This window comes from Tupaia chinensis, unplaced genomic scaffold, assembly GCF_000334495.1.
Source record: "Tupaia chinensis unplaced genomic scaffold, TupChi_1.0 Scaffold000515_1, whole genome shotgun sequence".
Classification (NCBI taxonomy): domain Eukaryota; kingdom Metazoa; phylum Chordata; class Mammalia; order Scandentia; family Tupaiidae; genus Tupaia; species Tupaia belangeri.
In genome coordinates this window covers 8,068,390-8,095,824 of record NW_006160028.1, presented here as the reverse complement: position 1 = coordinate 8,095,824, position 27,435 = coordinate 8,068,390, and the positions used below count along the sequence as shown (strand labels likewise).

The 27,435-nt window shown below is 42.5% G+C and overlaps 1 protein-coding gene across 1 annotated transcript; it reads right to left on the bottom strand.

Annotated features, from left to right (window-relative positions):
- Nucleotides 1-27,126, bottom strand: TFRC (transferrin receptor). Its single transcript, XM_027775038.1, has 18 exons — nt 27,043-27,126; nt 25,908-26,109; nt 24,932-25,127; nt 23,668-23,817; nt 22,845-22,947; nt 20,643-20,756; nt 19,965-20,063; nt 19,093-19,232; nt 16,096-16,253; nt 15,203-15,322; nt 13,172-13,257; nt 12,883-12,946; nt 11,109-11,176; nt 9,476-9,534; nt 9,175-9,256; nt 5,340-5,561; nt 4,324-4,464; nt 1-2,997 (listed from the first exon to the last, which is right to left on the bottom strand). The coding sequence occupies exons 1-18, from the start codon at nt 27,076-27,078 to the stop codon at nt 2,755-2,757; spliced, it is 2,283 nt and encodes a 760-aa protein (XP_027630839.1). The 5' UTR covers nt 27,079-27,126; the 3' UTR covers nt 1-2,754.
- Between the last annotated feature and the right edge of the window lie 309 nt (nt 27,127-27,435).

The following is a 27,435-nucleotide window of genomic DNA, read 5'->3' as shown; positions in this document are numbered from 1 at the left end:
CAGTGTTCAAGCATTTTATTAAATCAAATAATCTCCACATTGTTGCTCATACCAGCTTGTATACAATTTTAAGGGCATATCACTTGTTTACAAAGACATAGCTGAGCAGGTTGACAAGTCTAAAATTTTCACAACATTCAAAGAGCAAACACAGTAAAAGTCATGCAAGTTCTAAAATAGTGAATCATGGCAGAACTCACTCATTTTATCCCTTACCTTCAAGATGCACATGGTATCTTTAACCAGAAAGAAAAATGAAGTCTAGCAGGTTGTCACTACTCAGATACACATTTTGTTCAGGAATATTAAGCCTCTTGCCACTTACTGGCTCATTTGATCGGAAACAACTCTACCTAACCCTAGGAAAGGAGTTTTGAAGAGATTTACTGCTATAAAATGTATGCCCTTTATCCCTATTATGCCCTGAAGTCACTGAAGTGTGTATGCAGGGTACCCAAACCAGGAACCCCAGCTGTGACCTTTTCACTCAACTAAGGATTGGTCCAAAATAAAGCACTGTGAAGATTAGAGACGGTGCGCAGTGAGGAAATGTGAGGCTGCAATAACCGAGGTCTACCATAACAGGTAAGTGACACCAAGCCGAAGAACATGAAGACCCTTTGTGGACATTTTCATAGGTGGCCGTTCTGAATAAATGGCTACCTGATCATCAGGTCTATAATGATGGCTAACTAGAAAATACAGTCTGGACTCACATAGTCTCAAATGTAGTTGTTCATATCTACATTTAATTCACAGCCGCCATAAACTAGTGGGTAGGTAGACATGATCAAAGATTCTTTTGCAAGCTTTGCTTCCCCACACCCCTCACTCCGTGCCCACCCCCACCCCCCAAAACCTCCTATACAATTCCCTCCTGCTTTAAGCCAAAAAGGTCAATTCTGGATTCGAAGTTACTTGAACTAAGTTTATAGGCAATAACATGCAAATGAGGGGGTAATGTTAAATTCATTGTCAACAGCAAATGCTACACTACTATCTCACTACATAGAAGACCTGGAGAGACCACAAAGATAACAAAATCCCCACATGAAGTTTAAAACAAAACAAAACAAAATCTTGAAGGAAGTCATTTTATTTTACAGTAGTTGAATTTACCCACCAAATGCTTAATGACCACAAAATGTCTCTGCAACTAAAACTAGAAGTGAAGTACAGGGAGTTGGGAATACATGTTAGATACTAACGATCTTCAAGCTCTGAAGATGTCATTGCATGAAGAAAATTATGGGAAGCGCTGTTCCCGATAATTACGTACACCCTTAGTGTAGCATATGGAGATCACTGTCTCCGATGTAGACACTGTGGTAGGCAAAAACTACCTTGTTCTTTATACATTATGGAAGACACTGCTCCCGATAATGTGAGTTAGCTCTGTGACAAAGGTACTGGAAGTTTTGCAAAGCTGGAACTGAAGCAATACCCTGGGTAAACCGAGTTGTACAATTTTACATACACAAGCGCTACCCGGCCTTTTACTGACGTGTATTTATAACTCGGTCACAAGTCGTTACATTTAGGAGAACGATCATTTTTACGTGGTCTGCTAGGTAGAAATTTAACTCAATTAGCAACCCCTAATTAAATTGAATGCTTCTCCAAAAAGTGTATGATTTAATTGTCTCGTGGCTGTTTTCTACAGCCCTGAAGTGTTGGCCATAAGTGCAAAAGTTCCAGTATCTATTGGGTTTTATTAGCAGATGCTGCTTTTATTCAAAAAAAACGACAGTATAACTGTCATAATTATGGAAGGCACTGCTTCCGATAATTATCTTCTATAAAAAAACACCATTTATAGTGAACTCTGTCACTGATAAATAAACAATAAATATCTCAGTGCCAAAATGATAGAAAGCTTTTCCCAAAGACTAACAATGCCCGAGGTGTGGCAATGTGTTCTTTAAGTCTGACAAACTGAGCCTGAAATTAAACACCTGAAACTGGTTCTCTTTCAAAATACTTTGGAAGAAATCACGACAAAGAACTAAACATAGACTCTTAGGGTAGGGGTCAGAGGAAAAGAAAATACACGACGTCTTTGGCTTCTGGTCTCCTCTTTTCATAAATATTATCAAGGTAAACACATTAAGGCCTTACTCCTGCAATAAACAGTTGAACCTCATTTGATCCAGTGGAAGGACCTCTCTTTCAGCCCTCACTGGCAGGAAAACAAGTCTCCCTCTTCTCAAAGTTTAACTGTTTCATTCAGGGATATGGAAACCAGCTAAATCCTCGGGAAAGGCATACGATCGCGTTTGGAGAATAAGGTCTTACAACCTGGTATCTCCTATCTAGCATCAAATGAAGGCTGGAGGATCAAACTATGCCACCACTTTTAACCTTCAGCAAACACCACCTTCTTCCTCCCACCTCAAAAGATACCAGCTCGTGCCCTCAGGATTTAGAGCGACTGTTCATGTAACTGGTGGATACTCCCATAACTATAACAGGAAAGAGGCAGTTACCATTACAAAGCACTTAAAATTCTAGAGATAATCAGAGGAAATATTCTATCATGAACATTTTTTAAGTGGTTATTCACTTTAACTTGAAGTGCAGGTACCTACCCGGTAGTAAAAGTTGCCACCTAAAGACATATATCTAGAAGTACCAAGGTGACTGGGTAGAGTTCTAACATAAGGTTTTGTCGACCTACTGAACAATTAGCATGACCAGCACAAGGCTAGAAACCAGACTACCCCGCTGTTCTTACGTGAAGTTACGGCATCGCATTTAAAACTCATTGTCGACGTCCCAGACGTCCCCAGAGAGGGCATTTGCAGCTCCCTGAATAGTCCAAGTGGCGAGGGCCAGCTGGTTCCTCAGCAGCGTCTCATTAAAAGCGCCGCTATTTCTCTGACGTAGCTTCAGGTTGTCTAGTAAAGCTGACAGAGTGTGAGAGCCACACCCCCAGAAGATGTGTCGGAAAGGAGACTCTCTCGGAGATACGTAGGGCGAGAGGAAGTGGTATTCCACCTATGAAGACAAAACAGAAGACAGCTGACACAGGACAGCTCCCGCCATACTAAAACCCGTCCTCCCTTCACCTCCAATGTTGAAAGTCCCCTGAGTTTAACAATGTGGAGGACCAGCCCACGGCAGAGTGGTTATGGTAGCTGGATCCCACATGACTGACCATGAGGTTGGAATACGGGACCCAACAGTCTGAAAAACACACCGGGCGCATGTGCATGTGTGCCCAAGACCCCAAAGAAGAAATGAAGAAGGGACCGTGGGCGTGATTATGCTCCCTGAGGAGTGCTTTCTCACTTTCCCTCCCTCTCTGTTTCTGTCTCTCTCCTGTGAGTACATGCGTTCTCTGGCAAAAACTAAAAACTAAACAAACAGAAGAACCAACAACAACAAAAACAGGTTGTGTGGTAGTTAAAGTGCTGGACTCCTACACGGCCAACTACGGTTCGAGTCTTGGATCTGGGGGCCTAAAAATCATGTGAGGCATATGTGCATGTGTGCCCAAGATCCTAGGAGGAGAACGGAGGGGAAGACTGCAGCGTGGCCACCCCCCACTGTCTCTCTCCATTTCTCTTTGGTGAGCACACACGCCCTACAGCAAAACAAAAACTGAGAATGTTACTATTTTTACTGTTAAAATTCCAAAGCAAGGCCAAAATGTCCATTCCCTTGTAAAAAATGCAAACTGTATACAAAACTGTATAAAAATTATTTGAATTTATTATTATTTGTTTTGGATTGGCACATACAGATGGAAGGTTAACAAGTCTTTGGTTTCTTCCAAGCGGACTAGGATAAAGCAGGTCAGGCATGAGTAAGGCCTGAATTAGACAATACAAATAGAAAGTGACCGTTCATACGGGGCCGGCATGTGGTGTGGTGGTTGAGGGCACTGGACTCCCACACGGCTGACTGCGGTTTGAGTCTCAGACCTGGTGGCTCGCTTTCTCACTTTCCCTCTGTCTCTGTCTCTGTCACTCTGTCCCTCTCTGGTCAGATTAAAATAAATAAATAAATAAATAAAGTTAAATAAAATAATTATTTTAAAAAAAGGGAAAGGAAAAGACAGTTAATAATCATTAACGATCTCTTCTAAAATGTATTTCTAAAGCCCGAAAAATAAAAACAAAAAAGACTAGTTCAAATGCCTCTTGTATTTCTGATTAAGGGATGTTGGTTTTAGATTTTGCTTTGAGTTAAAACCTACACTCAGTTCTTAAGCAGCAAAGGAGTCTAGGCTCCTAGAGTTATTCTACTCTTTAGAATACAAGATTTACCAATTAAATGCTTAACATACTTTAATTCTCCCTTCCCCTTGAGTTCACTTACTTTCATGATACGATCATTGATTTCCCTCATGACAAATCTGTTTGTGATCTCGGTATTGTGGAAATCTGTGGTCAGTCTGGAAGTGGCTCGGAAAAAGTCCCCACGAGCAGAATACAGCCACTGCAGATTCAGGCCCATCTCCTGAAACAGCAAGTCATTGAAGCACCATGACAAGTTGTATTTCTAAGGATCTTTTTCTATATATCTTTTTCATTTCAATGTGGCAACTGAGAAAATTCCAATAAAAGGAAGCTGAAGACTCAGGAAACTACACTTAAGCATCCCGTTCAGGAGGTCCTGAGCCCGGTAAATGACTGTAATAGACTCATACTTGAGTTCGGCTATAGCCTATGGCCTCATACGAAAACCATGCTCACCAAGAAATTCAACATAATTAACATAGAAAAAGTATATAATCTATATGTACTATATATTGATTCCAGTTCAATTTCTCTGTAGGGACAAAACCTCAAACATCTTGGTTTGATGAACTTCAGAATCTTGCTATTCTCAATTCTCAGTGATTCACTTCAGTGAAGGAATCTGTTAAGTCAACTCTTAGTAAAACCAGCTGGAAATCACTAATTCAACATCTGAATGCTAGACACACAGGATCAACACTAAATAAGACGGAACTACTGGCTCTGTTTTCTTGCCTCCCAAGTCATGCCTGAAATCAGACGCAAGCCCGACCCAGAGTTGGGATCTTCGTATTTTCTGGGTCCTATCTACTTACGAGATGCCTAGAAAACTTAACATAGCTCTGTGTTCTGAAATCCCGTGTCTACCCTAGATCTACAATCCACTTCTCTTTCAAATGAGTAATGACTTCTAAGCAAAACTACACTTCCATTCCCTTTAAGATGTACTTGGCTACCAATCACTGCTCTTGCTACTTCCTGACTCTAGCGCACTCTTAGGGTGACAGTTATCTATCCCCTCAGAAGCAGCTAAACAGGGTACTGCAAACAGCTGGCTTCTTTAGCGACAGGGATCTAATTTCAGTCGGTGCTCACCTTTATGTCGGCTCTGAATTGGTTGAGACCCCTCACAAAGGAGAGAATTTCGTTGTTATACATCTCATAGTCCAGGTTCAACTCGATCTCGTGGGTGAGTTTGATCATGAGCTGGCCAGCCACTTCTGCTGCCGCGCGTGCCATCTGGTCCAACTGAGGGACGGCACGAACCAGTGCATCATAGGTATCCATGGTCGTACCCAGATACAGATAATCTGCGTCCTGGAGAAGAGAACTAGGATGTTATACTCACTCGGGGTAAAAGTGCAGGAGCCTCAGGTTCCTTTTTCACTGTCAGGGTGATAGTAACTGTAACTCTCCTGCACTTCCTAATATATCCCCCCTCAATTTTATCCATAGCCGATGCTTTCAGACACTACTCGGGGGCCATCAGGTGGTGTGGTTGCTGGGATGCCACATGGCCAACCATGGTTTGAGTCCTGGACTTGGCAGCTTGCAACACACCAGGTATGTTTGTGTGTGTGCCCCAAATCCTGAGAGGAGAATGAAGGAGAAGGGATTGAATGGTCATCCCCCCCTTAGGGGGTAATTTCTCCTTTTCTTTCTCACTATCTCTGGTGAGCGCACACACCCTACGGTAAAAACAAACAAAAAAGAAGACGCTATTCTTGCTACCTCCGACTCTAACCTACTCCTAGAATGACTATTTTCTTCCAGGTTCTATAGCACCCCTGTCCTATCATATTACATATCTTGAATAGACTTTTAGCCAAATTGTGTAAGTCTGTGTCTCTCGCTCTCTTCTTTCTGGAAGCTTGGCCCATATTAACGGGGAAAGGGAAAAGGTCACATGAAATGTAATATAAAGCATTAACTTTAAACTAAAATTTGCTTTCTTCCTAATTATGCAATACTCGGTCCATTCACGTTACTTTTCTAATAAAGTCTGATGCTTTCCCTCCACTGGGCAAATAATTGTCTTCAATTCTATTCCCTACCATTGTTCTTAGAGACAATCTCATTAAGAATTGACTTCGATTCATTACTTTACACTATACATTTACCTATTGCTGTAACTCTTTTTTGTGTTTTTATTTTTCTGTAAACTTTTGTTATAGGGCACACGCACCAGATGAAGAGACAGAGAAAAGGGGCATGTGCACTTGACAGAGAGACAGGCAAAAACAGAGAGAGAGAGGGAACCAGCAGTTAGCATAATGGCTATGTCGCTGGACTCCCACATAGTCGACTGTGGTTCGTGTCCCGGACCCGGTGGCTTAGAACTCACGCCGGGTGCACGTGGGTGCATGCCCACGATCCCGAGAGGAGAATGGAGGAGAAGGGACTGCAGAGAGACCATCCCCCCTGGGGGGTGATTTCTTGCTTTCTGTCTCTATGTCTCTCTCTCTGTCTGGCGAGCGCACGCGCCCTATAGCAAAAACCTCTCCAAAAAAAAAAGAGACAGAGAGAGAGAAATCACCCTCCGGGGGGATGGCCACACCACAATCTTTTCTCCTCCATTCCCCTTTCGGGATTTTGGAAATATGCACACACACACACACACACACACACACACACCTGGTGTGAGTTTTAAGTCACTGGGTCTGGGACTCAAACTGCAGTCAATTACATGGGAGTCCAGCAACATAACCATTACGCCATCTGCTGGTCCCTACTGCTATAACTCAAGATTTTGAAATCTAAAACCACATTAGAAGTTTTGAAAAGATGACTTCGGAAAGTCAACAAAAACCATGCATATCTGCAGGACCTGAGAGGCAGTTCTTTCTAACACACATCGTGACCAGCTATTTAAATACCATTCATCCCGCTGTTCGGGCTGAAACTGAAGAGGATTCCAGCTAGGCTCCTCTCCAAATTCAGATCTTTGATCTCTCCTTAACTTAGACTTTACCCCCTTCTAGTTCTAGATAAAAAGCAGTGATTAAAAAGTCAGCAGGTGGTACGGTGGTTAAGGTGCTAGACTTCCACATAGCCAACATGGTTTGAATCTCAGACCTGGAGGCTTGAAAAAAAAAAATGACACAAGGTTCCACGGGTGTATGTGCCCAAAATCCTGAGAGGAGACTGAAGGAGAAGGGACTGCAGCATAGCCATTCCCCCAAGGGGTGACTTCTCACTGTCCCTCTCTCTCTGGCTCTCTCTGGCAAGTACACACATCGTATGGCAAAACCCAAAAATGAACAAAAAATCAAAAACCCAATAAGGACCTGACCTCTACTATTAGACTGACAATTTGATGCTAAAGTTAATGGCTTCCAACCCGACGCCGTGTACTCACTCGAGGATCTCCTGAGCCTCAGAAGCCCCACTACAGGGCCCGTTTTCCCAGTTGCGGCGAGTGGGCATAGCTGCTTCCAGACTAGTGTTCATTCCGCCTGGCCCTCAGGGCCTTCGACTCAGCTCTTGGACCAAGCCAATCTGTTTTCCTACAACTTGGGTCAGCTCTAAATTCTTTTACCCATAATCCCTGCTTAAGGGGCTAACATCTCTGAAGAAAGATCTAGAACCATATTTCAAGAAGTACCTCAAAACACCATTCCCCATGGAACTTTCTGTTTGATGGAAATATTCTATACTCACACTGTCCAATGGGTAGCCACTAGCTACTCAATCATTCAAAAAAATTAGGCCTTGTTATTAAAACTCATCATATTGGGGGGACCAGCAGTTAACGTAACGGCTATGTCGCTGGACTCTCATGTAGTTGACCGCGGTTCGAGTCCTGGACCCAGAGGCTTAAACTCACACCGGTCGCATGTGCGTACGTGCCCAAGATCCCAAGAGGAGAATGGAGGAGAAGGGATTGCGGCGTGGCCATCCCCTCTGGGGGGTAATTTCTCGCTTTCTATCTGTCTGTCTGTCTGGCTAGCGCACGCGCCCTATAGCAAAAAAAAAAAACAAAAAAAAACCTCTCAAAAAAAAAATCTCATCATATTGGGGCCAGCAGGTAGCTTGATGGTTAAGGCGCTAGACTACCACATGGCCAACTGTGGTTCAAGTCCTGGACCTGGTGGCTTGCTTCCTCATGTTCCCTTTCTCTCTCTCTCTCTTTCTCTGGTGAGCATATATACGCTGTAGCAAATTTTTAAAAAATTAAAAATGGGGCCAGCAGGTGGCATAGTGGTTAAAACACTGGACTCCCACATGGTTAACCAAAGTTCGAGTCTTGGATCTGGAGGCTTAAAACACAGAAGGTGGCATGTGTGTGTGTGCCCAGGATCCCAAGGGGGAATGGAGGAGAAGGGACGGTGGCATGGTCATTCCCACTGGGGGTGATTTCTTGCTTTCTATTTGTCTCTGTCTCTCCAGAGAGCACATATACCCTATAGCAAAAGTGTCTCTAAATAAATAAATAAATATGTTGATGACAAATGAAATGAAATAATTTATTTTAAAAAACCTCATCATACTTCAGTAAAGAAGTTTTAGGAATAAACTCGAAGGAAAATTAAGGAAACAAGTCTATTTTAAGATTATAGTACGAGAGTATATCACATTATTTTAAAACGTTTGTCCTCACGTATGACACAGTGTGTGCCTGTGCATGGGGCACGGTGGGGACCCTCTACGGGGACTGGTCACACAGTAACCCCCTCTCTCCAGTCACCTCATTCCTGGGGTTCCTGGGCACACACTCACATGCCCAGTGTATTTTCTGGCTGACCAGGTCAGGGACTCAAACTGTGGTCAGCAGGTGGCTTCCAGTTCTGCAGTCTGGTATGCTACTGTCAGCACGACAGAGGCTGGGCCTACATGTTTATAATTTAATTTTTATCACTCCAGGAAACTTGTTTTCAATGGTGATACAAGAAAATCTAAGATAGAACGCTTTAGGACTCTTTGGACTTACCTCACAAAAACAGAAAGAAACTGCTGGGATTCCAGAATATGCAAGGAAAGGGAAAGCAGCATTGTCGAAAGAAAGTTTCTCACTGCAAAGAAAGTGAGAACGTGCCTTTAGGAAGTTTTTTAAAGAACAGACCATGCGACTATGCAATCCCACACCTAGGCCCAACTTCTTTCAAAGAGCTGACTCTGTGAGGATAGGGAGGATCCCTGCAGGGTCAGGTTTAAACCTCAGCTTCACGTAGCAGGTGCTACGGGCCATTCTGCCTTTCCATTGGCTTGATCATTTTCTCTTCTCTACTTACACTTTGTTGGTCCAGTTGCTGTCCTCATAGAGGGGGCGTTTAGTAGTGGGGTTTTTCACCTGTAAAATAAGAAAGTAATGTCGTGAAACTAATCTTTCTGAACTTCAGCTACTCAAGCTAGTCACTAACACGTTTCTCTCTATAAATATTTATAGAAATACTAAAGTTTTATTATATCTCCTTGAAAAACATGTCCTTAAGACAGTTACAACGACCGCTCATCTTAGGCTGTCAGTTCCTTTAGTTATAGTCTGAAAAATGTTTTCCTTCTCACTTGACAGTTTGAAGGTGGTTTACCACAATCTTGAAAGTCCTCCCCAGCCTTTACGATAGGCCTCTCTTGTTCCTCCTTCCTACTGCCTATCTAACTTTACACTGCCAGTCCCACTGGCAAATACGTTACTGTTCTGAGACGCTAGAGTGTTCTCTAGGTTCCCATGGGATCGAGGTCAAGGTCTCTTGCTGACCTTTGTTTCCCTCCAACTTTAATCACTCTGGTACAAGGGGGGACTTTTAAAAACTGGAATTAATAAGGGGCACACAAATGGAAAATTATCTGTTGATAAGATCTACGGTAATATCTTGACTGAACCAATGTACAGTGTATTTATGATGGGAAAATTCACTTAGTATGCTGTAATGATATATAATGATTGACTGTAAAAAATTAAAAAAAAAAGAAAACCCCAGAAACTAAAGTATGAATTTGCTATAGTTGAATATGTCTCCCAAAATTTCATGCTTTGTCTTCACTGTTGTGAGATTAAGAGTAAAAAACTTGATCCAATTATGATGTGGAAAGGTGGGGCTCTGGGCAAGAGATTAGGATTAAGGTCACCAGGGAGGGCCTCCTGACCGACTCTCGGTGGTTTATACGAGGGCATGATACAGAGACCCTCGGAACAATTCTTGCTGCCATATTGTGATGTAACTGCTAGACACGCCCCCCTACCCAGCAGACAAGGCCCCTGGACGTCTAAAAAGTGAACTGAGTAGGCTTTGGTGCCTCTATTGTTATAAATTGCCTGGTTAACATATTTCCTTCCTGTTATTAGCAGTGGAGTAGACTAGAACAAGTCTATGTCGGTGCAGAAATATGTGTGAAAGCCACGCATAATTTTTTCATAATACGTGTTTTCCATGAAGTCTTCAAAGAACCCGTGTCTATGCCCCACCAGGCAAATATTCTTTCATGTGCTCCTCCCTCATTCACAACTGTGGCCATGCGTATATCTGCTTTATGCAATGCTGCACCTGGCTTTTATGTAACCCACAGGCACAGTTCAAGTCCTTTAAATGCTCCTTCATTAGCATTCTGACTCTGTAGACGAAGTCCCGTGGGTACATCGAGTGTAGCTCAGGCCTCGGAGCCTTTGAGTACAGATTCTTAAACAGACCACATATCCTCTGAGGCTGAAGCCTCCATGTGTCACCTCCCCCACCATACACAATGTAACAGGCTGGGAACAGTAAGTCCAGAGCATAACTAAAGTATTGCTACTACAGGACTGAGTCTATGACAAATTCCAATGATTTGTTACTGATAATGGCTTAAATATCAATATGTTTTTCCTTTTGTGAATGTGACAAAAAAAGTTAAGTTAGACATTTTTGCAATTAGGTATATACTCACATCTTTCATTGTTTTCTCAATAAGTTTATACAACAGCGGGCTGGCAGAAACCTTGAAGTTGCTGATACCTGCAAAGAAATTACTTTAACATTGCCCCTTCTCGCAGTCAAACAATTTTTACACTGCTGCTGCTACAACTAAAAGTTCTTGACAAACAGGAAAATGGCACTAGATCGGTGGCCCCATAACAACAACTAACCTATTAACAAAGTAGACAAGAAAGTAACTTAGGAATCAAGTTCTTTAGCCACTATGCTAAGTCTACTTTGACTCCACAAAGGCTCTTACTCCTTGACTTTACGTTTTTCAGAGTTACCTTTCGTTAGTCCATCCACATATAGTCCAGGCTACTGGCTTTAAACTTCAGCACATCAGAATCACCTGAAGTGCTTCTTAACAGAACCCATGCTCAGGACCAGAAGAAGGGATTGCGGCGTGGCCATATCCCCCCTGGGGGGTGATTTCTTGCTTTCTATCTCTCTGTCTGTCTAGCGAGTGCATGGGCCCTATAGCAAAAACCTCTCCTAAAAAAACAAAAAACAAAAAACAAAAACACAGAACCCATGTTCCAGTTCCTCACTCAAAAGACCTGAGGTAGGGACTAAAAATTTGCATTCCTAACAGTTCCCAGGTGATCCTGACGCTACTGACCTGGGGAACTGTATCAAGAATCATTACTCTAGGGACCAGCAGTTAGCGTAATGGCTATGTGACTGAACTCCCCTATAGTGGACCATGGTTCAAGTCCCGGACCCGGAGGCTTAAATGCACGCCGGACACGTGTGCAGGCATGCCCAAGATCCCAAGAGGAGAATGGAAGAGAAGGGACTGCGGCATGGCCACCCCTCCCTAGGGGGTGATTTCGCGCTTTCTGTCTCTCTATCTTTCTGGAGAGTGCATGCGCCCTATATCAAAAACCTCTCCAATAAATAAATAAATAAATAAATAAATAATCACTGCTCTAAACAAGGCAATCTGTAACCATTCTGTAACCTGATGGACTACTTAAGAGAGCTAAATCAATCTTCATAGCTATGGCCAAAGTAAGTTTTAATTATTATTTTTCAATTTGACCAGAGAGAGAGAGAAAGTGAGAAAGCAAGCAGCCAGCCATGTGCGAGCCCAGTGACTCAACCAGCAAGCCACCTCCCGGCCCCAAAAGAGCTACTAAAGAAAGCTTTCTTTGACTGTTTTAGAAGTAGTCTGGGACCAGCAGTTAGAGTAATGGCTATGTCGCTGGATTCCCATGTAGTCGACCATGGTTCGTGTCCTGGACCCGATCGGTGGCTTAAAACTCACGCCGGGAACATGTGTGTGCATGCCCAAGATCCTGAGAGGAGAAAGGAGGAGAAGGAATTGCAGTGTGGCCATCCCCCCTGGGGGGTGATTTCTCGCTTTCTGTCTCTATGTCTCTCTCCGTCTGTCTGGCGAGCGCATGTGCCCTATAGCAAAAACCTCTCCAAATAAAAAAGAAGTAGTCTACTGGCCTGGCCCCATGGTGTAGTGATCAATGGAGCTGGACCCCACACAGCCAACTGTGGTCTGAATCCTGTCCCTGGTGGCTTCAAAAACCTGCCAGGCACGCGTGTGCCATGTGTAAGTGCCTCAAACCCCGACAGGATGGGGAAATGGAGGAGAAGGCACTGCAGCGTGGCATGCCCTACTGTGCTGTCTCCTCTCTCTGTCTCTTTCTGGAGAGAGCATATACCTTTGGACATTTTTTTTCCAAGTAGTTTACCTGAATTCATAAACAAGGAATGAAAAGGGCACTTACCAAGAACAGCTTTATCCAGGTTAATGTAAGTGAAAGCCTTTAAGTGCAAGGAGGAAAGGTATCCCTAGAAGAGAAAATAATAATATAATAGCAACATATTAACCTATTCATCAGAGTGGCTATCATTAAGGATTCATTCTGAAATCTGGATGCTACTGAGATTAAATATAAATATACAAAGGCAAAAACGGCATAACCAGATCTGAAAGAGTAAGCTGCTGGAGGGAAGTTCAAGCCAATACAAGGTCAGCTGCCGGTTCTGGGCACGGATGACGTACGAGAATCCTACCTCGAGCCACTCTGTGGCACCAATAGCTCCAAAGTCGCCAGCACTCCAGCTGGCAAAGACAATGCTTCGGCTGGGTTTAAATCCATCTGAAAGAAATAAAAAGTTAGCGTTACTACTGGGAAAAGTTAAAGGCAGGCAACTGACTTCAAATAATCAGAAGCTTCTAATCGAAGAGAGCAAGCTCAAAAATATTTACTGGGCCAGCTCCATGTGCAGAGGTAATGCACTGCTCAAGAGAAGCCAGAGCCCAGGTGACTTTGGTTCAAACCCCAGGCCCAGTCAGCCAGGTAGACACACATGTGCCTCCATCTGAAGGGCAGGAAGGGAATTGCAGCCAGCAGACCCCGTTGGAGCCTGCGCTCCTCTTCCCCCCCTCGCTCTCATGTGCATGCACTCTATCAATAAAGCCAGGACACGTTTAATGTTCCTTTTCCTTCTGAGCCACAAGTGAAAGGACAATAAAACAGGAATAGAATTTTAAGATAATCTACCAAAAAAAAAAAGAAGGGATAGAAAGTCATCTTCAAGTACATAGTAGGGACCAGCTTATTATCATTCTTTTACAACAATATACTTTGACTCCCTTAATGTCTGGGTCAAGAGATTGGGACCAGCAGCTAGCATAATGGCTATGTCGCTGGACTCCCATGTAGTTGACTGCGGTTCAAGTCCCGGACCCGGTGGCTTAAACTCATGCCGGGCGTGTGTGCCCAAGATCCCAAGAGGAGAATGAAGGAGAAGGGATTGTGGTGTGGCCACCCCACCTCCCCCGAGACGTGATTCCTTGCTTTCTGTCTCTCTGTCAAGTACACACACTCTATAGCAAAAACCTCTCCAAATAAAAAAAGAGATATTTGAAATCATAGTGTAAGTATGATGCATATCTTCTTTGAGGACAATCTAGAGGTAAGTCACTTAAAACACTGGATTCTTTTTAAACATAATTAGTATAAAGTTGAACAAAAATGAACATATTCAAGTTATAAGGCGTTTCCAAAGGAATTACATCTGTTACAGTTACTTTTGGGACCACATGCACCATTACTCCCATCACACCCACTTCCCTGGGTATGTATTTTTCTGCATTAATATACTTTGTGCAAAAGCTAAACACTGCAACTTAACCCATGACCCAAAGATTCAAGAATGTGATGTGGGTTTGGAAGTGTGTGGGTGGGGATGGAAGAATGGTATGTACCATGAAAGAAGGGCTTAGAAGTTAGCAGAACACTTTTATTCTTTTTAAAGAATTATTTTATTGTATCTTTCTTTCTTTATTTTATTTTAATTTGACCAGAGAGGAACAGAGTTGAGAAAGAGAGAGGGGGAAAGTGAGAAAGCAAGCTACCGGGTCTGGGCCTCGAACTGAAGTCAGCCATGTGGGAGTCCAGTGCCCTTACGCACCACGTCTCCTGCTGCTCCCTCCCCCTATGTAAGATATTTTTCCTATAGGGTGCATGCACCCGCTGGAGAGAAAGTGAGAAATCACCCCCCAGGGTGGATGGTTACGCCACAATCCCTTCTCCCCTTGGGATTTTGGGCACACATGCACACACACCCAGCATGAGTTTCAAGTCACCGGGTCCAAGACTCAAACTGCGGTCGATTATGTGGGACTCCAGTGATGTAATCATTAAGCCATGTGCTGGTCCCAGAGGACATATTTTTAATAGTTTTTAGGTCTTAGCACATTAGGATAGAGGTATACCACTACTTTCAAACAGATTCCTTAAGGATTATGTCAGATTTGCCATGTCATTCTATATATGTCGAACTAAGATTTAGGTCTCAATATAACCATTTTCGGTGTCTCAAATCAATTGATTTCTAGTGCATCAAAGACACCTCAGAGAAATGCTGTTTCAAAGTTGAAAGACAGCTACAACAAAAGACACTCTGCCTTGCCCTCGAACTAAGGGTCAAGCATGAAAGAATCATATAAATATAGGCAAAAATGAGCAAAGCAGACGATAGCATGCAGAAGGATACGTAGCACGTAAATGTTCAAAGGTCTCCAAATGTGTACTCTACCTTTTAGGACCATATTTGAGAATATCCGGGCAAGTTCCAGCAGGAGAGCTGTTCCGACACTGGACTTGGCAGCTCCAGGACCCCAGGCATCCCTCTGGGCCCCTACTACAATATAGCGATCTTAAAGACAAACAAGAAAAATGACAAAATTACACAATCAGCTTTCAAGCTGCTTTCTAATATTGAAGTCAAAGATAAGCCTATCAGTAGAAGGGAAAAAATATGGTTTATGTAATAAGGATAAAAGATCCTTGCTTTGGACCTGACTTAGGACTCCATGGATTAAAAATCCAAATGACAATACTAACCTTTTTTCTTTCTTTATTAGTATCGCTATCAATTATGTTTACTTGTTGACTACTTATTTGTGCTCAATAACTGTTTCACAAACAGTCTAAGTCCAAGGGTTTTCCTTAGTAAATGATGACTATTGGATTGCATTTTTGACTATTGCAGGGACTGGCAAACACCCACTAGCTAGCCTGCACACCACCCACCGGCCAGCCTGCACACCCACCAGCTAGTTATGCCTCATGTGTGCCTGTGCCCATGTGTGTGCTACAACAGACCTGAATAGCTGCGAGACTGTACAGCCTGCGAGATGTTATCTTTCCCTTTAAGAAACTTGCTTACCACTGGGTTAGTCAATGACTACAAATGGACGTTCTGGTCATAATGATCAGTTTTTTGTACAAGTAAATTTCCTAGGGCCTATTCCCTCTCAAAAAAGCTGACACCTGAACAGTTCACTTCAGGACAAACAAGATTTAGCACATCACAAAACCAAGCCACGTCAGTGTTCCTGCAATCCCTCTTTCTCTGGCCACGTCCTTACAAACAGCAAGGCAAACAGAAAAACAAAACCAAAGGCCCCACGAAACGAAGATCTTTACCTGGTTCTTCAAAGCCTTTAATAACTCCGAAGGTGTTGATAATTCTCATCTCTTTCAGCACATTGTTCACAGTAAGCTTCACTCTCTTATTCTCCGAGGACTGCAGCCGGCAGGAAGGGTCTATTTCCCAACCAGAAGGACACTCTCCTTCCATATGTCTAGAAACAGAAAACAGGTACCAGGTTCTGAGGTGTTGTCCCTTCTCCCCGGCTCACCCCCTCAAACAAAAAGTCCTATTTTCTGTCGAGTAACATTCTTTTCTTAAAAAAGAATTATCTTATTTATTTATTTACTTATTTTAATTTGATCAGAGAGGGACACAGTGAGAAAGTGAGAGAGAGAGAGAAAGAAAGCAAGCTGCCAGGTCTGGGACTTGAATGGCAGTCAGCCATGGGGAGTCCAGTGCCCTTAACCACCATGCCACCTGCCAGCCCCCCAATGACATTCTAAGAAAACATAAAATTTATTTGGGGAGGGGAATAAGAGGGGCTCAGGAAAATAAGCATTTACAGACACAGGTATGCATGTAGATGGGGAAAATGAGTTGTGGAATGGTATACCACAACAGAGTGAAAAAAAGAGATGATGCTAATCTTCCATAGGTAGCTCTCAAAAAAAAAATTTTTTTTTTAAAGGAAAGAAAAGAAAAACTACTAGAGCAAAAATTGAAGTACACATCACAATGTTGAAAACAATAAATATAGTAATATTGATTTATTGCATACTTTCAAAATCCACACTGTACCCCAAAAATGTACAATTAAATGTAACTAAGAAATTATATAAAATGAACCAGCAGGTGGCGTGGTAGTTAAGGTGCTGGACACTCCCACATGGCCAACCACAATCTGAGTCCCAGACCTGGTGGCTTGCTTTCTCACTTTCCTCTGTTCTCTCTCTGGCCAAATTTCTCAAAAAAGGAAGAACAAATATAATTAAATAAACAATTCTTGAAAAAAAAAAAAAAAGAAATTACATAAAATAAAAATAAAATTAAAAATTTATTCTCTAGTTACTGGTCAAACACTTGTGTCTTACTCTGATCTGTAGACAGTCATTAGTAAACCAGGAGTTACTTCTTGGTTTAAACAATGCTTTAAAAATGTTCCCCAGGGCCAGCAGGTGGCGTGGTGGTTAAGGTGTTGGGCTCCCACATGGCAGACTATGATATGAGTCCCAGACATGGTGGCTTGCATTCTTACTTTCCTTCTCTTGCTCTGTCTTTCTCTGGCAAGCACATGTGCCCTATAGCAAACTTAAAAATAGTAAATAAAATAAAATAAATAATAACCAAAAAAAAAAAAATGGCATGGAGGTTAAGGTGGCTAGACCCCACATAGCCGACTATACTGCAAGTCCTGGACCTAGAGACTTAAAAAAATTAAGGAGCACATGTATGTATATACCCAAAATCCCACGAGGAGAAGGGACTGCAATGTGGTCATCCCCCGGGGAGGGATGCTTTCTCATTTTTTTCTCTCTTTCTCTGGGGAGTATATGCACCTTAAGTTTTTATTTTTAAAGTTTCTCTACCTATCCTCATATGATGAATGTGTTTCTTCCAGAAAAATAGCTCTAGTTTCCATTTGAAATACATACCAGATAACCTCAGAATGAAGGTCTTACATAAAAGTCCATTAATAAATTGTTATGTTTCCCAACTCTCTCCACTAACAAAAGTAATACACATTCTTATCTCAGTTATAAAAGAATACCCCTGTGCTTTTGGTAGTTAGATCTCTTCCCCTATGGAACTCCTCATGTGTTATCCAAACAACGCTGCGAAGCGAACTACTTACATAAATGTAGGCCAACACATGGTTACCCCATACCGCACAGAGAGAAGATGCGGGGCTGGCTTTACAGGCTGGGAAAGACTTACAGGTGGTGGGTAGAATTAGCTGATTCTATTAGTATGAGTCAATAAAAATCGCCTACTACAAACGCCTCTTAGACAGTATTATTAATAGTCACTTGGGGGAACCAGCAGTTAGTGTAATGGCTATGTCGCCGGACTCTCACGTAGTCGACCGCGGTTCGCGTCCCGGACCCGGTGGTGTAAAACTCACGCCGGGCGCGTGTGCGTGCATGCCCAAGATCCCAAGAGGAGAATGGAGGAGAAGGGACTGCAGCGTGACCATTCCCCCTGGGGGGTGATTTCTCGTTTTCTGTCTCTATGTCTCTCTCTGTCTGTCTGGGGAGTACATGTGCCCTACAGCAAAAACCTCTCCAAAAAAATAAAATAGTCACCTGGTATTTTACAAAGCCTTTACAGGCAGATGCTCTTCATTTGAGACCAACCACTGTATTAAGTAGAATATTCTTTAACTATCCAATTGAGCTGACCTATCAAAGTGCTTAGAGTAAACTTGCTATCTGTCACACAGTAAATAAATGCTCAGAAGGCCCTAAAACTACATCTTCAGCCTATAGCAATGCCAAGTGAGAAATATGTCCACACCAAGATAAAGTAATGATATGTACTCTCATTAGACTGGGTTCTAGTCATAAAGAGTGATACTAACAGCATGCTGGCAGGTGGCATGGTGGTCAAGGGCACTGGACTCCCACATGGCTGACCACAATTTGAATCCTGGACCTAGTGGCTTGCTTTCTCACTCCCCGCCCTCTTCACTCTGTCCCTCTCTGGTCAAATTTAAATAAATAAATAAAGTTAAATAAAATAATTCTTAAAAAAAAAAGTGATACTAATACACTAGAAAGGACATCCAGAAGACTAACCATAAAGCATCTGAAAATGTCCTCAGAACTGAGTATTTATGCTATAGACAAGGAAACTGCTGCGGAAAACAAAAAAGTCCAAAACTAATGGGTATTACAAGAAATAAGATTTCAATTAGTCATCCCTCAAGTTCTCAAACATGAAAAATTATACCTAATTGTTCTAAGATTTTATCAAATCAATTTAAATACATTATCATTCTTCCCTAATCATAAAACCTCACCCTGCAAGACAGCTTTCAAATAAGAACTTACTTAAACAGCGCTTCGGCACCAGCTCTGGAAATGGTTTGAACAGGTATATTAGGCAGTCCTGATGACTGAGATGGTGGAAACTGAGTGTGATTGAAAGAAGGGAATCCAGGCGTATACGGGTCACCTGTTCCTAGATGAGCCTAGTGAGACAGAAGAATGAGCTCTATCAGACAGTTACTCAAGAAGTTCCTGGGGACCAGCAGATGGTGCAATGGTTATGCCATTGGACTCCCATGGAGTCAACTGCAGTTTGAGTCCAGGAACCAGCAGCTTAAACTCACACAGGGCACGTGTGTGTGTGTGTGTGTGTGTGTGTGTGTGTGTGCCCAAAATTCCCGAGAGAAGAATGGAGGAGAAGGAATTGTTGCATGACCATCCCCCCAGGGGGTGATTTCTTACTTTCTGTCTCTATCTCTCTAGCAAGCGCATGTGTCTTATAGCAAAAATTTCTCTTATAAAAAGAAAAGAAAAAGAAAGACAGGATCAGCAGTTAGCTAATGGCTATGTCGCTGGACTCCCATGTAGTAGACCGTGGTTCACATCCCGGACCCCGTGGCTTAAATTCCCGCCAGGAGCATGTGCGTGCGTGCCCAAGATCCCAAGAGGAGAATGGAGGAGAAGGGATTGTGGCGTGGCCATCCCCACTGGGGGGTGATTTCTCGCTTTCTGTCTCTATGTCTGTCTGGTGAGCACACGCGCCCTATAGCAAAAACCTCCCCCAAAAAAAAGAAAGAAATAAAAAATTCTCTTGGGGTGGGGGAGAGTATTAAAGTATTTAAGGAAGGCACAGTTCTATTTCCACTAATGTAGATAGAATCCAGTAACAATTTGGAGAACCCCAAAACTCATTTACTCAAAAAATAAGAACTTACATGTCCAAAGACTGGAACGTCTGCCATAACAATGGGAAACTTGGCCTTGTCCATGTATATCAGGACACCAATTGCATTAAAGCTTTCAGCATTTGCAACCTAAAGAAAAACACACAACATAAAGCTCAGAAAACGCAGAGCTGATCATACAAAACAAGAACATACACTGGATTTTATGCTAAAGGACAAATGGTTCCATGACATTAGACTGATTCTCCCAAATGTTGCAAAGAACAGATCTATTTATGAAAAATTTCCCTCAAAATTCATTAAGGAGAGTTGAAAGATAAGAAAAATAATGACAACCCATCCACTGTCTCTCGATGTCTTCCTGTCTACTTGCTTGAATAAATTTGGCCTTTAACTCTCCTTCATAAAACATAATTAAATCTACATTTACATAAAAGCAGGTTACACAGACATCATTTAACTTGCTTTCACTTAAGCACTTCCGATGACGTCAGTTTCACAAGACAATGGCTATAAATACTCCAGGTGGATATGCCATAGCTTTGAAGTACCCTGTGACACTAGATCATTGGAGCTGATTTGATTTGTTAAGCACATTCATAAATTCTACCACCAGGTAAAGTCTGAGACTGTTGATTTTCAGAATGTAAGAAAATTCACAAGAAATACTGCTGAATATGATATAATATATAAAATAACCCTACTCACCTTTTCTGCAAAAGTGATTTTCCCTGCTCTAACAATCACTAAAGATCCATTCACAGGAGATTTTAAATCCTCAAAGTCTTTTTTAGTACCAAAATTAGCGTGGACCAGTTTACCCTAGAAAAAAGATATTCAATTTAGTAAGCATTACAGTATCAGACAAGCTATTGAATCCAAGATATAAGGGTTTTACAGATCGAACCTAAGAGAAGAAAGCAAGAAGGGAAAAAAAGGGGACTACAAAAAAAAAAAATCCTAAAGTTAAAACAAGTTATCAGGAATAAAACTCAAGATTTCTAGCCTTAGGCTGGCCCTGTAGCCTTGTGGTTAAGGGAGCCAGATCCCACATGGCCAATTGCACCGTTCAAATCCTTGTGCCCGTGGCGTGAAAAGCACACTGGATGCATGCCAAAAATTCCAACAGGATGGAAAAATGGAGGAGAGGGAACTGCACTGTGACCATGCTCCCTTTGGGGGTGCTTTCTCCCCCTTTCTGTGTGTCTCTGGTGAGCATTTACCGACCCCCCCCCCGGCAATTCTTTTAAAAAAGAAAGATTTCTGTGGCCTTCTATATTTGCACCTCCTATTTTCCCATGCTGCCTTTAATCTAGCTGGTACATACATTGCTTCAGGTATTTCTGAGGATGCAAAAAGATATATGAAACACAGAGGCGAATGTGGGCTTGTGGCAGCACCTGTTACAGAAGGTTCCCACACTTGAACCCAAAGCAGTTGAGGCTACCCACAGGAATAGGTTGGTTTTTGTTTTGTTTTGTTTTGTTTTTAAAGAATTATTGGGACCACCAGGTGGCATGGTGGTTAAGGTGCTGGACACTCCCACATGGCCAACCGTGGTTTGAGTACAGGACCTGGTGGCTTGCTTTCTCACTTTCCCTCACTCTCTGTGTGTATTTCTCTCTGGTCAAATTAAAATAAATGAATGAATAAATAAAATTAAATAAACAATTATTTTAAAAATTTTTTAAAAGAATTATTTTATTTAACTTTATTTATTTATTTAAATTTGACCAGAGAGGGACAGAATGAGAGCAGGAGAGAGAGCGAGAGAGCAAGCAAGTTGCCAGGTCTGGGACTCGAACCATGGGTCGGCCATGTGGGAGTCCAGTGCCCCTAACCACCATGCCACCTGCTGGCCCCAGGAACAGGTTTTAACTGAAAGGTCTGATAATAAATATGTCCAAAAATTATAAATACCATCTGCTACAGTAAAGTAACAAGCAAACGCCAACTTTAGATATTTATATAAGCCAACATCCCTAAACTCTATTAAGAGTGCAAGCAAAGACTTTAGAAACAGAATTAGCAACCAAACAGCTGACTACAGAAAGCTTGCAGGTAGACTACAGCCCTCAACAACCTATCATCATCAAACCCTTGGCTTATAGACAACCATGAAGGCAGGGAATAACCATAAACTTCATCCGGCTCAGAGGGCACCTGCTGACATTCAAATGATATTCTTGTGGTTTCCTGTGTGAGTATGGCTATTATTTACCTAAATAATAAAGAGCGAGTGCTAAAAACCCAGTTAAGACGAGACCCCAGCCAAGACAGGTACTGAGATCTGTCCCCACCTAAGGAAGGATGCGATACATGCAGTCCTTCAGCACACACTCCCATGTGCCAGGCGCTCTCCAAGGTTCTGGGACACGGCAGTAAGTGAAACCAACCCCTAGCTCTCCATGTAGGTCACATCCTCAGGGAAACAAATGAAAAGATAATGGGGGATGCTATAAGGAGTATGAAGAAAAATAAAGCAAGGGGAAGGGACTCAAGAAGGACATTTTTGATATCCTTTGCTGTTCAAAGAAATCTCCAATGAGGTAATGTTGGAAAAGAGATTTGCACCAAAAAAAAGGAATGAGCCATGTTGACATTGAGGGGCAGAGTGGCTCAGGCGAAGGGAAAGGCTTGAGGTGAAAGCAGGCTTGAATCTGAACAGCAAGGTCAGAGTGGCCAGAGCAGAGTGAAGAGGAGAGCAGTTGCTGATTTAGGATCACGCCGATCGGACGAGGACTTTGCCTTTCATTTTGACTCGGCACTGAAGGGTGGCGAACAAGAATATCTCATGATCGGTTACACTTTATAAATAACTTTATTCTGTAACTCCTAAGAATAGTAAAGAAACCGAGTTTTTGAGCTACCCGACAGGAAAATTCCTTAGGGCCGTATTGCCTTACTTACAGTGACTGTGGTCGCCTTACTGTATGCCACATAGCCACCAGGATTCTCCACCAGGTGTATCGTGTCATTGCTCGGACCCACTACGCTCACCGAGTTTGCAGCACTGTGAAGAAAGATCAAGGTCAAGTGAAGCTAAGGCCATCCTTTGAAACAAAATTAAACAGCTTTAATATATTTCAGTGTTTGGCTGCCCTTATTTGGCTTGAGGAAATTTAGCTATAAATCTTTTTTTTTTTTTTTTTTAAGATAGATTGTTGCTGTAGGGTGCATGTGCTTGCCAGAGAGACAGAGACAGAGACAGAAGGCAAGAAATCATGCCCCAGGGGGAATGGCCATGCTGCAATCCCTTCTCCTCCATTCTCCCCTCAGGATCTTGGGCACGTACACCCATGCACCGGGCTTTGAGTTTAAGCCACCAGGTCCAGGACTCGAATTGCAGTCAACTACACGGGAGTCCAGTGGCAAAGCCATTACACCAACTGCTAGTCCCAAGAGATTTTTGTTATAGGGCATGTGTGCTTGCCAGAGAGACAGACAGAAAGAGAAAAATCACCCCCCAGGGAGGATGGCCATGCTGCAATCCCTCTTCTCCTCTGTTCTCCTTTTGGGATTTTGGGCATGCATGTACACGTGCCCAGCTGAGTTTCAAGCCTCCAGGTCCAGGATTCGAACTGTGGTCTGCCATGTGGGAGTCCAACAACACAACCATTATACCATGTGCTAGTTCCCTTACCCTTGATTTTTATTTTGAAAGTCTCTGTTAAATATTTAGTACAGGTGAAAGGAGCTTGGTGCATAAAGTAAGTTTACCATCTCAACATACCTGCCTTTGACTTGAATTTTGACAAAATGTTCGTCATGCCAGACTTTGCTGAGTTTAAAGTCACGGAATCGATTTTTAATAGCAAACGCAAGATTTTCATCTTTTTCAGATCCAGCCTCACGAGGGATATATGAATTTCCATTCAGCCACCTGGAAGAAAAATATCTGTTAAATGAACTAAAGTTTAATTTAAAATAAACACCTAAGGATCAAACAGACTACCTTAAAAGCATTCGACATTATCCCTTATAGTGAAGGTAAATGAACTGTGACCCAAAACTTTGAGACTGGTCAGGTAGACACAAACTTAGAAGAAACAAAATTGTGCGCAGTACTTTTAAGTAACTTAAAGACTTTAAACTTCCTAAAACCTCTTTATTCACCATAAAGCAGCCCTGCAAGAGCCACACCCTAATACATTAGCTTAGGGTTGTTTTAAGGGAAAGAAGTGGCTTCCAAGAGATCCGCTATATGCAGACTGGAAGACAGCATACTACTGGTGAGCTCAGGGTGCACAGCTTGAATTTTCCTATGCCGAAGCACTCGGTCCTCGGGAGCAAAACACCTCCCTGTGCCGACCGCCCCCCCCGGCTCTTTCTACACATGCTCAGCGCACTAGTCCCTTGACTTCATGCGTCTACGTGGGTGTGAACTATACTCTCTTCACCTGTAAAAGACTGGCATACGGCACATGCACAATGTTTACTAGAGGAAGTAAAATACGGCCTTGATTTCTAACTTAAGACTCTAAACAAACTACAGTACCAGTGAAACCGCAGGAAACTAGCAAAAGGTAAAAAATGAGTTTGTTCTTTACATAAAATCTGTGCCCACGGAAAAATCTAAGGACAGAAATCCTAAAGATACTTCTTAGGGTATGGATTAACGAGTGAGAATCAGCAGGAGTCAAGAAATTCTAGAGATACCCCCAGTCGGGCAGTAAAGTTAACTCCCATAAGGCTACTGATGCCTGTGTGATGGTGGCACGGTGGTTAAAGTGGTTAGATCCCACAGGGCTGACAGACGGGGCACGGCGAAGGAGGAGAGGGGAGGAGGGAGAAGGGGAAGAAGAGGAGGAAGAATCCCCAGGAAAGTTCTAGCCTTTTTCCTACCAGTATAGTTTCAGTTTCAATTATTTTCTGACCCTTCTCTAAAATGCCTTTCCTTAAGGATATCATCCTTGTTTTTTTGCTTCCCTGTACCCAGTAATCTCTTAGTATTCGTCTAGACATTATGGTGACCTTGTGATACAGCTCGCGCTTACTCGATGGTACTGGTGAACTGTGCGGCATCCAGTTCCTTTGACAACATTGTTTTGAGGTCTGCCCAGTATAAGCGAGGTATTTCGGGAAAGTTCTCTTCCGGCTCTTCCACGTCTGAAGACTCTGCTTCTGCCTCCCTGTCACACTTAGCTTTTGGTTCTCCACGTTTACAGTAGCCCAAGTAGCCAATCATAAATCCTAAAGATAAAAAAATTTCAGAGGAGGGACCAGTAGTTAGTGTAATGGCTATGTCGCTGGACTCCCATGTAGTCGACTGCAGTTTGAGTCCCAGACCCGGTGGCTTAAACTCATGTCAGGCGTGTGTGCGTGTGTGCCCAAGATCCCGAGAGAATGCAGAAGGGATTGCGGTGTGGCCATCCCCCCTTGGGGGTGATTTCTTGCTTTCTGTCTCTCTGTCTCTCTCTTTCTGGGGAGTACACACACCCTATAGCAAAAACCTCTCCAAAAAAAATTCAGATGTAAACTCATAGGACTTCATTTGTCATCTACCTCAATAGGAATTATTAATATTTTCAGCTAAGCTTTAAAACTACCAGTTTTAATCAAATTCTAAGAAGTCTGAAAGTCAGTAATGCATCTCGTTTTTACATGTTTTAAACCATTTAATACAATAAATTATATAATAACTGCACTTTAAACAGTCACCTGTTCAAAGCTTAGATAACTTTTCTTCTCAGAAGCCTTCCTTCCAACCAAAGGCTGAGCTTCTGCAAATATCCTGTGCGTATTCCTAGTATATGGAATATACTAGTATGACACTTGCACATTATATTGAAATAGCTCACGTGTCTCTTCTCTCACCAGACTGACTTCAATGGCAGGCACAGACTTGTCATCATTGCATTCCTAGTGCCTTTTGCACTAGAAAAGGTGCAAAATAAATATATACTGAGCCAAAATAACAGACTTCCCAAAGCTGGTTATAAGAAACTATCGAGCTTCAAATGACTGTCATACCAATCAAGAAGAAGATGATTACAGCAATAGTCCCGTAGCAGATACTTCCATTACACTTTCTTCGTCTGGGGACATTGGCCCTCATGTTACTGTCAGCATTTTCTTCTTCGTCGGCAGCCAGCTTCATCTCCACGTGACTGTTGTCGCCATCTACTTGTCGAGCAAGACTGAACCGGGTATATGACAACGGTTCTCCACCAAACTACAATTTTTCAGGGGGGGAAAGAAGACATTATGAAGAAGAAAGGGAATAGCAACAGTTACTGAAAGTTGTCAAGTACTCGACTTGCTGGATCTGTACTATGACTAGCTGTATATTCTTGAGGGAAAAGTTCCCCTACCAGATGAACACATTTCCCAGTTCTGTCAGACAGGTAAGGACGAGATCGTGCCCTGGTCACCTGCGTCGCGCTCAGATTTTTTCTCGCAGGGTTTCGGTGTGCATGTCTCCTACTTTACATTGTGATCTTCTTTAGTTCATTGTACCTACGTGGCCATCCCGTTCACCCTGACACGTCTCACACTATGTTCTGTAGCTAACCCTCACGTCTGTGTGTACACCCCTTCTCTGCAGGATCAGGTACGCCTCAGGATCACCAGTTCACAGAACGGAAAAACACGATCCTGACAGACAACCCCACGTAAGAGGGTTCCTGGTAAGTTCTGAGACCTCCCAGAGTGTGCTGAGCACGTGTGTGCCCACGACCCAGGACTAGCTAAAGGTTGGGGGATGCTGCTGGGGTGCTGTACCCCCCTCCCCCAGTCTCTCTCACTCATGGAAGAAATGGGCAAATAAACCTTTAAAGGAAAAAAAAAAGACTACCAGTTCAAATGTAAATGAATACATGATGATAACTTTGCATAATATTTCTTTCTTGCTGGGTGAAAGTCAAAATTAGAGTTCACATGTTTGCAGACATAGAAATACTGGAGGGACCAGCGGGTGGCATGGTGGTTAAGGCGCTGGACACTCCCACATAGCTGACCACGGTTCAAGTCCTGGACCTGGTGGCTTGTTTTCTCACTTCCCCTCTCTCTCTCTGTCTCTCTCTGGTCAAATTAAAATAAATGGATGAATAAATAAAATTAAATACTTATTTCTTTAAAAAAAGAAACACAACTGGAAATATCTTACCAAGTTAGAGAATGCTGATCTGGCTTGATCCATCATTCTGAGCTGCCACACAGAAGAACCTAGTATTAGAAAAAAGAATTAATACAATGAGATAAATAAATACCTCTGAGTCAGAATGAAGGCTCTTCATTACCAGGCTAGATTAATTATTATATATCAAATTTACTTTAAGGAGCCGGCCAGTGGTATGATGGTTAGGGGTGCTGGACTCACACATGACTGACCATGGTTTGAGTTCCAGACCTAGTGTCTTGCTTTCTCACTCCTCACCCCTTCTCTCACTCGGTCACTCTCTGATTAAAATTAATTTCAATAAAATAATTCTTTATTAAAATAATTTTATTGAATTTTATTTATTTATTTATTCATTTGAATTTGACCAGAGAGGAACAG

Excerpts from the sequence above, each read along its gene's own strand:
- TFRC (XM_027775038.1), bottom strand. The coding sequence starts at position 27,078 with ATGATGGATCAAGCCAGATCAGCATTCTCTAACTTG. Across the intron at positions 19,233-19,964 it reads ACGTTCCAGTCTTTGGACAT|GCTCATCTAGGAACAGGTGA; the intron begins GTAAGTTCTTAT and ends CTGTCTCACTAG. Across the intron at positions 4,465-5,339 it reads AATTCAGAGCCGACATAAAG|GAGATGGGCCTGAATCTGCA; the intron begins GTGAGCACCGAC and ends TTGCTGTTTCAG.